We start from the raw sequence: 14,164 nt of genomic DNA, 5'->3' as shown, positions 1-14,164 counted from the left end.
TTGGTTGTGTGTTTCTCTCACTAAACCACGGCCTTTCAAGGTTTTCTGACAGCCATTCACAACCAGAAATAGATTTTACAGATGACTTAGTATGTATCTTTGTACCCTGTGTGTATATCTGTGTGGATATATACACAAACATACCTGTGAAATCTTACATAATGTAAATTTTACTGTCTATATAAGATATGAACAGTTTGTAGAAAAATACGACAGAGAGGGAGTTTACTCAAGATTTAGAAGATTTAATTTCAGGAATGTTACCCACCATCATTTTGGATATCAAGAATACCCCACTGATACCATTTGGTATCATAGATGGTGGCTTATTACCTGAAAAAGAGAAGGACATTAGACTAAATCAGTCAATATTTTTACTCAAAGTTACCACATTTTATAAGTTATATCAAAGATAATTTATTTAAAATTCTGGGCAAAAATTTTCTAGAAATCCTATATATAGCAATATAAGGGAGCGATGCTTACCCTGACTGCTATGATGCAATGTGCTTATCTTTTACTGCTCCTGCTTTCCCTAGCTAGCTCTCTCCTCCCTCCTCCATACCTGTTTCCTCTTCCTTCCTTTCTCTTATGCTTTCTCTTAGCACTAGTAGGTGGTCATCTAAACCTACTAGTTTATTTCATAACCAACAAAATGGGTCATAACCTACAGTTTGAAAAACACAATTCAGGACTCTAAGTTTCTTGAGGGCAGTGATGAATGTCACTGAATCATTTCGTCTTCATATATCCATACCCTGGCATTATTTTGGGCTCTCAGTTTCCTCTTAGTAAATGTTTTCTGAATGAATGGGCTTCAGTTAAAAATCTCTGCAGCCACTGGGATTCCGGAAGGGACAGAAGAAGTGAATAATTTATCACAGGCTTCCCAAGAGCTTCTGGTGTCCTCCAGACACTAGGGCCATTGTAAACATGTCTGGGAAGCCTTACTCTCTCTTCTCTGCCTTCTGCCTCCCCCAACTTCCAGGAGAGAGGGCAGGAGGTTTAATGAAGTTCAGAGATCGAGTTCTTGGGTGGGTATATGTCAAGGGACCAGTGATGGAAAGAGTGGAAGAAAGTTTTAACAAGGCCTGCATTTCGCTTTATTTATGTAAACTTAGTCCTCATAGTACCTGATTCCTGTTACTCCTTCTAAAACCTCTATTATGCTGTTTTTCAGCCCATTTGTTAGACCCCGACCACTCCTGAGTTTTTTTTAACACTCTCAATCTTTATTATACCATGCCCTGTGCCAGGATTTTTCCATCTGGGGGCAGGGAAAAAAACCCCAAACCCACCAAAACCCTGTGGCTTGGTTTCCTGTCCAGCTGGCTTGCTCTTTCCCAGGATTTTATTCCCATCATCAAAGTGGCTTGACAGACCGAGAACAAACCTCTGGCTCACCCTGAACTCACGGTGTACCATTTCCAAGTCAGAACAAACACCAAGTAACAGGGAGAGAAAAAGAAAAAGAAAAAAAAATTTATTTTCCTGACTTAGAAGCCAATTCAGAGTGAAGCCCAGCTCTGATTCCAGACAGCGATGTTGTGAGGCTGTGGCTCTCCTCAAGGGTGGAGCCTTGAACAGTGGGCTCTGGGCCAGAATTTCTCTCTGAGTCAGTCTTGAAGGAGAAGCCATGCATGGATGGACTCGTTTGTAGCCCCAGATCGTCTCTGTTTCCTGGAATCGAAAGCAGCAGAATTTGAGGGAGCCTCCCACGATCTCGTTGACTACATCAGACTTGGCGTAGAACCTCCGTTCTGGCAGCCGTCAGAGTGGTCCCTGCCGGGTCCCAGACTGCCAGGAAGGTTGGCAGCCTGTGCCAGGCCGAGAGAAGGTGCAGAACACTTCAGCCTGGCAGGGGGACGTAAAGATGGCCAACGTTTCCTCTATTCATTTAGAACTGTTCTAAAATATATTAATTTAGCTAAAAATATCATGGAAACCAGGTTCTTCACTGAACTTGAAAGTCAAACCAATTTCCCAAAAACTTTCCTTTATGGTTCTATGTGGCTCCACTAGCAGGAAAACATCTGAGGTGAGAAGCTATGACCCTGTGAGGTCAAATGGAGCAGGCAGTACATTTTTATACCAAGGAGCACCAGTTAGCATGGAGTATCCCGTCTCCCATGGGTCCCCAGACAAGCTAGACTCCTTTCTTCTGCCTCTATTGCCTCCTCTCAAAATCCCCTTCCTTGCGAGCTTTGTCTCTCTAAATTCCTCCCGTTGTTTATAGTTGGATTAGGTCTTCATACATCTCTTCCATGTTTCTGGGCCACCCTATTATGTTCTATCCCTTAACTCCTTACATCCTGTCCTGAGTTTTGTCTTTATTTTTGTCTCCAAAACAAGACAGAACTCTCCGAGGCCAAAAATCCTCTCTTGTCCATCTTTTTCCAGCACCTACCTAGCTCGCAGCTGGATGCTCAGGAGGCGTTCATCCTGCTATCTGCAGGCCGTTTATTATTCAGCCCTGTGCTTCATGTCTGATAATTCATTAACCCTTTGCATTAGGTTTTCTTGCTTTCCCTCCCGAGTGATTTTCCATTGGGAGGAGGGAAGATAGCCCACGTTTTAAACCGTGGAAGTGCCAGAACAGGGAATGATACTGTTAAAGTAATTTTCATAGACTATGGACTTTTCAACTTCACAAGTCAAATTTAACTGACCTGAGGAAAACTGAATAGAGACAAAATATAAAGGTAAAGTAAATTCCAAACAGACCAAAGTGTTAACAAGAACAAAAAATGAAACTGTAAGATTTCCCTGGTGGTTCAATGGTTAAGAATCTGCCTGCCAATGTAGGGGACCTGAGTTCGATCCCTGCTCCAGGAAGATTCCACATGCCGTGGGCAACTAAGCACACGCTCCACAACTACTGAGCCAGCCCTCTGCACCTACTGCAGCCTACGCACCCTAGAGCCTGTGCTCTGCAATAGAAGCTCGCAGCAACTGGAGAAAGCCCAAGTGCAGCAATGAAGATACAGCACAGCCATAAATAAAGAAGTAAATAAATGGAACTGTAAAGTACTAGAAGAAAAAGTACTAAGGAAAAATTTATAAATACAAATCTATATTGAGGAAAGTTTAGATTTTGGTAGCATGACATAAAATCCAGAAGATAAAATAATATATTTGACTGCATTAAACCAAACAGTTTTGAATTCCAAAAAAAGTATTGTAAATAAGTTTTAAAGTCAGATGATAAACTGCAAAAAAATATTTGCAACACATATGACAAAGGACAGATTTCCTTAATATACAAAGAGTTCCTACAAATCAATAAGGAAAATACCAATAACATAATAGATTGGAGATTTGATCACAGTTCACAGAAAAGGAAATTAAGATATCATTTTTGAAAAGCTTATGAAGGGATGGGCAACTTCATTTAAAATAATTATGACAAAATAATGAGGTACTATTTTCCCACTTATCAGCTTGGCAAAGGTCAAAAGGTTTAATCACAGTGTGAGTCAGATTGTTGGAGTTGGAGGGGAATCTTAAACACTGTTGGTGAAAGCATAAGTAGTCCCAGTCTCTTTGGAGAGCATCTGATCTAAATGAAGCAAAATTTTAAATGTATGAATATCTTGATCCAGCACTTAAGCTTCTAGGGATTTCTCTTTTGAATATTCATTCATATGCATAAACTAATATACATATATCTTTATTACATCATTGTTTTCAGCAAAATATCCTAAACAATCTGACTTATTTCATTAGGGGACAGGTGCATCCATGAAATGGAACAGTTCACAACCATTTAAGAAATGAGGCAAATCTGTGTTTTTTAATAGAATGATATCTTTAAAGTATTAGTGAAAAAAAGGTAATGCTCAGAACTCAGTAAGTAGTAAACCACTACTTATATAAAAATAAACAAGTGGGTAGCTATAGATAGACGCTTGTAAAATGTGCCTGGAAGGATGTGCTCTAGAAAGCAGTAACGGCGGTTGCCTCAGGGGAACAGAACGTGGGCAGAGGGTGGGGGCATGGAAAAGGCACTTCATTTTTACTGCATACTCTTCTGTACTGTTTGAGTTCTTTTTATACCATGTGCATGTGTTACCTGCTTTTTAAAACTAATTTTTAAAAATAACTGGGCATAGGCATGAAACTAGGCCAAATGTGAAGTGTGCATATAAACTAGTCGTTACGGCAGAGTCGGAGTCAAGGAGCAAGCAGATACTGTAGGTGAAGTCAGGGAACAGAAATGAGGCAGGTCAGCAAAAGGGAAATCTTGAAACAAGACAGTTTTGTTTTAATGGAAAAGTATCTGGTTTGCTTTTCATGCAGATATCGCATGCCCCTAAGATATGGGCAGTGCAGGATAGAGTGAGAATAAACTTTAGAGAAATGGTAAACCTGTTAACTTATAGGAAGTGAGAAGGACGCATTGAGGGATCAAGCCAGATGGAAATACGCCAGCTGGAACTCATGTCATTCCCTCATCCTAGGTTGGAGGCAGAGGAGCAGAGCAGGGAACAGGCCGAATCAAATGCTCACAGTGACTCTCAGTGAGGTGATTACGGTGTCCATTGTGCAAGTCAGAAATCTGATTCAGGTCACAGAGATACTAAATGGCAGAAGGCCAGGATTCAAACCCAGGTCTGTCCCTGTTGTTTTTACCACTTGTATGCATGAGCTCAGTCGCATCTGACTCTCTGCCACCCAATGGCTCCTCTGTCCACGGAAGTTTCCAGGCAAGAATACTGAAATGGGTTGCCATTTCCTCCTCCAGGGGATCTTCCTGACCCAAGGATCGAACCTGTGTCTCTTGCTTCTCCTGCATTGGAAGGCGGATTCTTTCCCCCTGAGCCACCTGGGAAGCCATTTTTTACTGTTTATACTGTATTATAAGTACCCTAGGGAGGTTTGGGCACTTTTTATGACCAGTATGAACTGAGGCTCGGAGTCAGGGAGATTCAGTACTATTCTCAAAAAAAAGTCTTCTTTCTTCCATTTTGATCTAGACCCCCTCAAGCCAAGCCCACTTACTTTTTCCAGCATGTGGTTCAAAGAGTAAAATGACCTCCATTTATTGAAAGAAGAAAAAAAACTCTCATTTATCAGGAAAGGAATGTCTGTCAACAGTGTTTGTTAATACTTTCATGTTTGTTTTTTCAGCTGCTTTTTTAAGTCTATAAATACAGTTTATCATTTGTGAGTGCAATTCTCCTCCAAAATGCTAAATCACTGATATTCATAACCAATGATGTTTCCCCTAAATTTGTCCAGTTAAGAGGAAGATAATAGAATATGGTATCATATTCCCTACTTCCCTCTTGTTTTCAAGTAACTGGAATAGGGTATTGGTTTTTGTTTGTTTTCAGTTAACTTTCTTTGGCGCCAGAGCATAGAGTTTTCTTTAATTTGTACAAACACAGTCCCAACCTCCGCCATAAGCACTAGGATTTTATTTTCATTTTCTTTTCGTGAGAAATGAAAATTTCGCCATTGTCACCATCGGTGACTGTCCATCATTTTTAGCATTTGTTACAACTCTCTGGGGCTCCCCAGGTGGCGCTAGTGGTAAAGAACCTGCCTGCTAATGTGGGAGACATAAGAGACATAGGTTCAATCCCTGGGGCGAGAAGATCCCCTGGAGGAGGACATGGCAGCCCATTCCAGGATTCTTGTCTGGAGAATCCCCATGGACGGAGGAGCATGGTGGGCTACAAGTCCATAGAGTCACAGAGAGTTGGACACGACTGAAGCAACTTAGCACGCACTCGCAACTCTCTCAGCCTTATGATATGCCTGGTAGAAAATACCCATTTTCTCTTTTCTGTGGCCCAGTCCTCAGAGAGAAAAATTACCAATTTATTTTCTGTTCTTTACCTTTCTAGGCAAAATCCATGTTTGGTGACCAGAGCTGTGTATATTGATATCCTCTTCTTGTTGACTTGCTGCCTTGACAAACTCTCAAAAGGCAACCAGCCAGGTATGATTCACAGTTATATTATATTTGGGAGTGATTACAGGTCTTTGAAATGTAGGTGGGGTTTTGAGTGGCTCTCCCACGCACTCCCCCACTTCTACTTTTGCAAGACTAAACCGCATATCAAAATTATACTTAGTGTCATACGCTTCCTTCATAAAAGCTTCCCAAGGAAACTTGTCCTTGTTTAGTTGCAAGTTTGTTTTCTATTTGGTCATTCCGGGAAGAGTCTGGACTCGACTCTTGTCATTTTCAGTAACTCAGGAGTTCATTCTGTTCCATTTTGCGGCGATAACCGAGTGGACTCATTTGTTGCTGGAGCCTAGATACTTGAGACTCAAGTCTACCATGCGCTACCTCAAGCTCTGACTTTGTACATGTTCCTTGCGTCACGTATGTTTCCTGGTATGGGCCCCAGACCCACGTGCAGTTGTTCTGTTTTCTTCATGATTCGCAGAGTGGTTTTCTTAAAACGGAGAGGGCCAGCTCCAAAAAAAAAAAAAAAAATGTTTTGATGTGTTTATATAAGAGGCCTCAGGAAGTGCTGTACATGAGTTCCAGGCCACAGACTGAAACTGATTTTCATCAACACAAACTGGAATGCAGAGTAATGAGCCTGCAACTGGTTAAAATCAGCCTCTTCTAATTGATTAGGCCTGTCTAAAGGAGGCTACAATTACAAAGTCAGATTCTGAGTACAAGCAGGCCAGGCCTTTCCTCTGTTACATTGAGTCTGTCAATGATTTGTTGTCTTCAGTAAATATATTCAGGCTGTCAGAGTCCAGCTCTGTCCATATGGAATCCTGTTCCCAAATTCAAACCAATTTAAAATGCTCTGGGGGGAGAGGCGAAGCTGCCTCACTCAGATCAGTGTGTATTAGCCCCCAAGGCCCCTGTGGCCACGCAGAGGTAATAAGAACACGCCTGGACTTTGATCAGCTCCACATCCCTGCATAGGAGTAGCTGTTACATCCGTTTGGTAGAAGAGGACCATATAGTTTTATGGCTGTGAAACGGTTCTAGTTTATACCTCTTATCCCAGCATAATTATTAATAGTGCCCCTTTTACTCTTAAAGTGTCCAGGGTTGCACAATGAATCACAGGTCACTCTAGCTGTAAAGGGCCTGAGGGTTGTGTCCACTTCATTTTACACTTGAATTAACTGAGGTCCAGAGAGTATAAAGATTATGAATCAGACATTACCATGCACATAATTTGTACCATTTTTAGTACCAAAAAATAGTTCCTGCCATTTTTGTATCTTAGTTCCAAATTTTGTATCTTAGTAGTACTTCTCTGCTTAATGTTTTAAAGAGCCTTGTTCATGAAAGAGTTGCTCACTACTTACAAGCCCATCCCCTGGGTTAGTCTCATAGTTGTGTGATCGACTCTAATCTTTCATTTGTTGAACTAAGTTTCTCCTGGTGTATTAGTACCATTATTTTTTGTCTGAAAGGGTTAACCCTTGAATGTTGTAAAATACCCTTCTCTCTTCTCCAACTGCCTGTCCTTTACTAACGAATCATGAAGATGACTTTGGCCTTTTGAAATCATCCTTTCCACAAACTCTGACATTATTTACTGTTTATACCCCCAGGTAAGTGTGCTCACAAGCTGTTGTCACTCAACAGCATTTCACTTGCATCAGTGTATTACACCTCTTAGAGTCATTACTTTGCAGAGTAAGATGTGTAGCGGATAGGTCACTTTTACTTTTTTTTTTTTGGTATGACAGCCATAGCTGTAAATATTTCATCCTTCCCTCTCTAGTATGGCAGTCACTAGCCACATGTGGCTCTTGAACTGTTGAGATGTGGTGGATCCAAGTTGAACTGTTCTATAAGAATAAAATACACACTGAATTTCAAAGACTTGGTATGAGAAAAAAAGGTTTAATTTCTCAATAATGTTTATATTGATTACATATTGGGATGATAATATTTTTGGTATATTAGTTTAAATAAAAAGTGTTATTAAAGTTAATCTCATCTGTTTCTTTTTACTCGTTGTTGTTGTTCAGTCGTTAAGTCGTGTCCGACTCTTTGTGACCCCATGGGCTGCAGCACACCAGGCTTCTCTGTCCTTCACTATCTCCTGGAGTTTGCTCAAACTCATGTCCATTGAGTCAGTGATGCTGTCCTTTTTAGAATAAACTATTAGAAAATCAAAATTTACATGTACGGCTCATATATTCCTGTTGGACAAGCACTGATGTTTTTTCCAGTCCTTTGGGAATTGCCCTCATAAACCACAGAATATATACGTATGTGTCTTTCTATATGAATGTGTGTATCTATGTACTACATCCGCACAAATAGCAGTAGCAAATTTTCCTCCTTTGAGGATGAATTAGATTTTTAGAATTAACCAAGTATCAGATAAGGGTTTCCCTGGTGGTTCAGTGGTAAAGAATCCACCTGCCAAGGTGGAAGGCTCTGATTTGATCCCTAGTCCTGAAAGATCCCCTGGAGAAAGAACTGACAACCCACTCCAGTATTCTTGCCTGGAGAACCCCATGGACAGAGGAGCCTGGTGTGCCACAGTCCATGAGGTCGTAAAGAACAGGACATGACTTAGCGACTAAATAGCAAGAATAATAAATCTCAAATAAAATGGTAGCCAAGGTAGGTAGCACAGTTTAGAATAAAAAATAAACTGTATGCTTAAAATAATTAAATCGATACTTAGTGTTTAATTAATTATTTCCAAAGGCAGTTTGAGCAGTAGCTACACTAAGCAAGGTGAACCCTCACCTGGATGTGTAGATTTCAGTGTGATTTCAAAGTATCATTATGACAGGTTTACATTGTAAATACCTTGAAAGAATAGATCATGCTAAGGTTCTGTGTTCCCCAGCTAAGCAAGTAGTAGGTGTGTATTAAGTGGATTTTAAAAAATAAATTTGTTTATTTGGCTGTGTCTGGTCTTAGTTGTGGCATACTGGGTTGTAGTTGCATCATTGCAGCACACAGACTGTCTTCAGTTCAGTTGCTCAGTCGTGTCCAACTCTTTGCGACCCCATGAATCGCAGCACGCCAGGCCTCCCTGTCCATCACCATCTCCCGGAGTTCACTCAGACTCACATCCATCGAGTCCGTGATGCCATCCAGCCATCTCATCCTCGGTCGTCCCCTTCTCCTCCTGCCCCCAATCCCTCCCAGCATCAGAGTCTTTTCCAATGAGTCAACTCTTCGCATGAGGTGGCCAAAGTACTGGAGTTTCAGCTTTAGCATCATTCCTTCCAAAGAAATCCCAGGGTTGATCTCCTTCAGAATGGACTGGTTGGATCTCCTTGCAGTCCAAGGGACTTGCAAGAGTCTTCTCTAACACCACAGTTCAAACGCATCAATTCTTCAGCGCTCAGCCTTCTTCACAGTCCAACTCTCACATCCATACATGACCACAGGAAAAACCATAGCCTTGACTAGACAGACCTTAGTTGGCAAAGATTGTCTAGTTGTGGCCAAAGGGCTTAGTTCTCCGTGGCATGTGAGACCTTAGTTTCCCCAACCAGGAATTGAATCCACATCCCCTACACTGCAAGCTGGATTCTTAACCACTGGACCACCAGGGCAGTCCCCAAATGTATTTGTTACTAACTGATTAATTGAAATCAAAATTTTTCAGTTTTTATAATAGTAACAGTTGTCATCAAGATACAAATCTTAGGACTTCCCTGGTGGTCCATTGAGTAAAAATCTGGCAGCCAGTGCAGGAGACAAGGGTTCAGTCCCTGGTCTGGGTAGACCGCACATGCTGCGGGTCAGCTAAGACCAAGAGCTGCAACTCCTGAGCCCCCGGGTCACAGCTGCTGAAGCCTGCGCACTCTAGAGCCCATGCTCTGCAGCGAGGGAAGCCAGCGCAGTGAGAAGCCTGCACACCGCGGCTGGAAAGAAGCCCCTGTTCACCACAGCAAGAGAAAGCCCTCGCCCAACAACAAAGACCCAGAGCAGCCAAAAATAAATGAAAAAAAGAGAAAAGGGTACAGATCTTATTTAAACTCATTCATCAGTCAGATGTAAATTCATTTTCCAAATTCAAATCAAATGTTTATATCATACGCGTATGTTTGTAAATATACATCTGTCTACATCCAGAGCTCACCAAACTCAGAGTAGGGAGTGTACCCCAAGGGCTGTAAAGCTTGATCCCTAGGTTTGAATCCCAGGTCTGCCATTTCTTAGCTTTTGTGACCTTGCTGCTGCTAAGTTGCTTCAGTCGTGTCCGACTCTGTGCGACCCCATAGACGGCAGGCCACCAGGCTCCCCCATCCCTGGAATTCTCCAGGCAAGAACACTGGAATGGGGTGCCATCTCCTTCTCCAGTGCGTGAAAGTGAAGTCACTCAGTCGTGTCTGACTCCCAGCGACCCCATGGACTGCGGCCCACCAGGCTCCTCCGTCCATGGGACTTCCCAGGCAAGAGTGCTGAAGTGGGGTGCCATCTACTCACAAACATAACAGCTATGGAAAGTCACTAATTAAAAACTAGGTAAAGACCTTAGGCAAGTCATTTAACCTCCTTGAGACACTTTTTTCTCAATTGTAAATGGGGATGTAATAGAGTCTATATCTTAGAATGTCCTTTGCATGGCAGAGAATAAGCACTCAATATTAGCTACCGTTAATATTATTATCATCATTACCATTATCACTGGCTGGAAACCATGTAGCTAATCCAATTCCCTGCAGCCTGAAAGAGTTATGATCAATTCCTCACATTTACAGTTCTCCTCATGTTCTTAAACATTTTCAAGAAAGAAGAAATGCCTGCTTTCCTAGGAAAACCCTGAAGCATACCTGGCATAGAATGTCAGGAATCCACTTTGGAATCCACTGGATTAGGAGTGCTCCAGCCCCTCTTTCTGCTTTATTGACTATGCCAAAGCCTTTAACTGTGTGGATCACAATAAACTGCGGAAAATTCTGAAAGAGATGGGAATACCAGACCACCTGACTTGCCTCTTGAGAAATCTGTATGCAGGTCAGGAAGCAACAGTTAGAACTGGACATGGAACAACAGACTGGTTCCAAATAGGAAAAGGAGTACGTCAAGGCTGTATATTTGTCACCCTGCTTATTTAACTTCTATGCAGAGTACATCATGAGAAACACTGGACTAGAAGAAACACAAGCTGGAATCAAGATTGCCGGGAGAAATATCAATAACCTCAGATATGCAGATGACACCACCCTTATGGCAGAAAGTGAAGAGGAACTAAAAAGCCTCTTGATGAAAGTGAAAGAGGAGAATGAGAAAGTTGGCTTAAAGCTCAACATTCAGAAAACGAAGATCACGGCATCTGGTCCCATCACTTCATGGGAAATAGATGGGGAAACAGGGAAAACAGTGGAAACAGTGTCAGACTTTATGTTTTTGGGCTCCAAAATCACTGCAGATGGTGACTGCAGCCATGAAATTAAAAGACGTTTACTCCTTGGAAGAAAAGTTATGACCAACCTAGACAGCATATTGAAAAGCAGAGACATCACTTTGCCAACAAAGGTCCGTCTAGTCAAGGCTATGGTTTTTCCTGTGGTCATGTATGGATGTGAGAGTTGGACTGTGAAGAAGGCTGAGCGCTGAAGAACTGATGCGTTTGAACTGTGGTGTTAGAGAAGACTCTTGAGAGTCCCTTGGACTGCAAGGAGATCCAACCAGTCCATTCTGAAGGAGATCAGTCCTGGGATTTCTTTGGAAGGAATGATGCTAAAACTGAAACTCCAGTACTTCGGCCACCTCATGTGAAGAGTTGACTCATTGGAAAAGACTCTGATGCTGGGAGGGATTGGGGGCAGGAGGAGAAGGGGACGACCGAGGATGAGATGGCTGGATGGCATCACAGACTCGATGGATGTGAGTCTGAGTGAACTCCGGGAGTTGGTGATGGACAGGGAGGCCTGGCGTGCTGCGATTCATGGGGTCGCAAAGAGTCGGACACAAATGAGCGACTGAACTGAACTGCCTCTCTTACTGATCCAGAGAATGGCCATCTTGTTGTTCATTGATTTTTTTCATTTATCAGACATGACATGCTAACATCAGACAAGCAACTATATCTGGAGAGGCACGTGGTATGTTTGAGGTTTGTAAATAGGCCCAAAAAGGGATTGAGATGCTGTAAATGAAGTGTATATAGGATACATGTGAGGCACTAAAGAATAAAAGGTCATTTCTACTTGGTAGAACAGAAAAGCCTCCATAGAGGAGGAGGTGGCTCATAGAGGAGGAGCAGGGTTCTGAGGATATGTGGAAATTCACCAGGTGGTCAAAGTATAGGTGGGTATTAGAGACAGAGGCGGAGAAGGCGATGGCACCCCACTCCAGTACTCTTGCCTGGAAAATCCCATGGACGGAAGAGCATGGTAGGCTGCAGTCCACGGGGTCGCGAAGAGTTGGACACGACTGAAGCGACTTAGCAGCAGCAGCAGCAGAGACAGAGGAAGGAGCATGTCTGAAGCCACAGAGGCTCACATCAAAGAGCTAGCTGTCAAAGAACTAGGACAGTGTGACTGAAGTGTTGGGTTCAAGGACAGGAAGATGTGACTGGAAGTGAGACTGGAAGGCAGGATCTCAGTCAAGGAGAGCTTCATGGGCCAAAGTCTGCATGCGTGCCAAGTCGCTTCAGTCGTGTCTCTTTGTGACCCTGTGGACTGTAGCCCAACAGGCTCCTCTGTCCATGGGATTCTTCTTGGAGTCGGTTGACATGCCCCCCTCCAGGGGTTCTTCCCGACCCAGGGATCAAAGCTGTGTCTCTTGCGTCTCTGCATTGGCAGGCAGGTTCTTTACCCCTGGCGCTACCAGGGAAGCCTAAGGAGCTTGAATTTGACCCTGTAGACAGAGGAGATTATTGGAGGATATAAGACAGAGAATAAGGTCACATGGTTTTTAAGATAAAGTGATGTTTTCTGTGCCCACATCCTTATAGGATATTTAGATTCATTATGGAGCCAAGTGCCTTTGTCATGGAAAAAGAATGTAACTGGAAATGCTTTCATGGAGTGTCAGGGCATTGTGGTAGGCATTATTGAGGGTTTGGGAGAAAGGGGATCGGAAGTGGAGGACTAGAATTAATGGCAACACTATGCTAAAAATAGTGCAATTTAAGGGAATTTCTTCCTCTTATTTTCCACTTTACTAATTTTACATAACATAATTCTGTTTTACTCTTATGTGTGTGGGTATACATGTATTTCAACAGTAACTATTTGTAGATATGAATCTTAAAGGATGTTCATTATTCCAAAAGAAATGAAGCAACACCAGTCTCTGGGAAACTTTTTTGGATGGGGGAGGATCTGCCCATCTCCTCTCAAACACTATTCTGTAAGTGACCTTGGCAGGCTATTTCTACCTCTGAAATGTCTTAGAACTACATTGAAGGACTGGGGGCATAAACAATGAGAAAACCAGTGAAGGGGAAAGGCAGAGAAGATGATTAGAACAGCTTAAGATAATGATGTGTTTTGTGTAATTCAAACTTTTATCTTAGTACTTCCCAATCATTTGAGGTTTCCTTAGCCATTAACTAGGTTTTAAAAATTCCAAATCTGGGGGTTTTGTTTTGAGTTTTAAAGTGATTTAAACCCACAAGGACTCTCTGTCCCCTGTATTCTTTTTCCTCTTCTGAATCCAGCTGTCATCATTAGTATATATCAGTTTCCTGCTAGAAAGAAAATTATAGTCTCCAGTTGGAGTTGGAGGGATAAGGAAGAAAGAGCCAAACTGCTGCAAGAACTCAGAGGCTGGGTTACAGGCCTGGGCAGGGACAGGGAAATGGAGAGCTTTCATTCTCATTTTAAACCCATCTTCAATTATTTGCTCTCAGGTTGGAAATTTTCCATTGAAATATCTATTTACTGAAATACTATCTGAGAGTTGACTAAATATTTACCCCCTTTATTCTGAGAGGTGGATTTTCTATTTCTTTCTTATGCCCACACCCCTTAAATTTATGTTTTTCACAGCTACTGAATTGAACATTTTCTTTTACCAAGTGTTTAAACAAATATCTTACCTATTTGCACTGACTCTCAGTTTATGTTCTCTTGGTGGGTTTATGTGTGGGCTTTTCCTTTCCTGCATTTTACTAATAGTCCATAGTCTGCATTTTACTAATTTTATATAACCTGGTATTTCTTCTGTAATTACTCATATGTGTCACATATTAAAATATGAATCTTGAAGAGGATCAGTTAATCCCAAAGAAATAAAGAAATT

The 14,164-nt window shown here is 42.0% G+C and overlaps 1 protein-coding gene across 2 annotated transcripts in view; it reads left to right on the top strand.

Annotated features, from left to right (window-relative positions):
- The window catches only part of THADA (THADA, armadillo repeat containing), a 328,090-nt gene that overhangs the window by 242,445 nt on the left and 71,481 nt on the right, over positions 1-14,164 (top strand). For both annotated transcript variants that reach the window (XM_013967596.2, XM_013967597.2), the window contains exon 32: positions 5,853-5,947. In XM_013967596.2, coding sequence (XP_013823050.2) covers positions 5,853-5,947 — 95 coding nt within the window. The remainder of the gene's footprint in view (positions 1-5,852; positions 5,948-14,164) is intronic.

This window comes from Capra hircus, chromosome 11 (genome assembly GCF_001704415.2).
Source record: "Capra hircus breed San Clemente chromosome 11, ASM170441v1, whole genome shotgun sequence".
Taxonomy (NCBI): domain Eukaryota; kingdom Metazoa; phylum Chordata; class Mammalia; order Artiodactyla; family Bovidae; genus Capra; species Capra hircus.
Note: the sequence above shows the minus strand (reverse complement) of the source record. Positions and strands in the feature narration are given on the sequence as shown.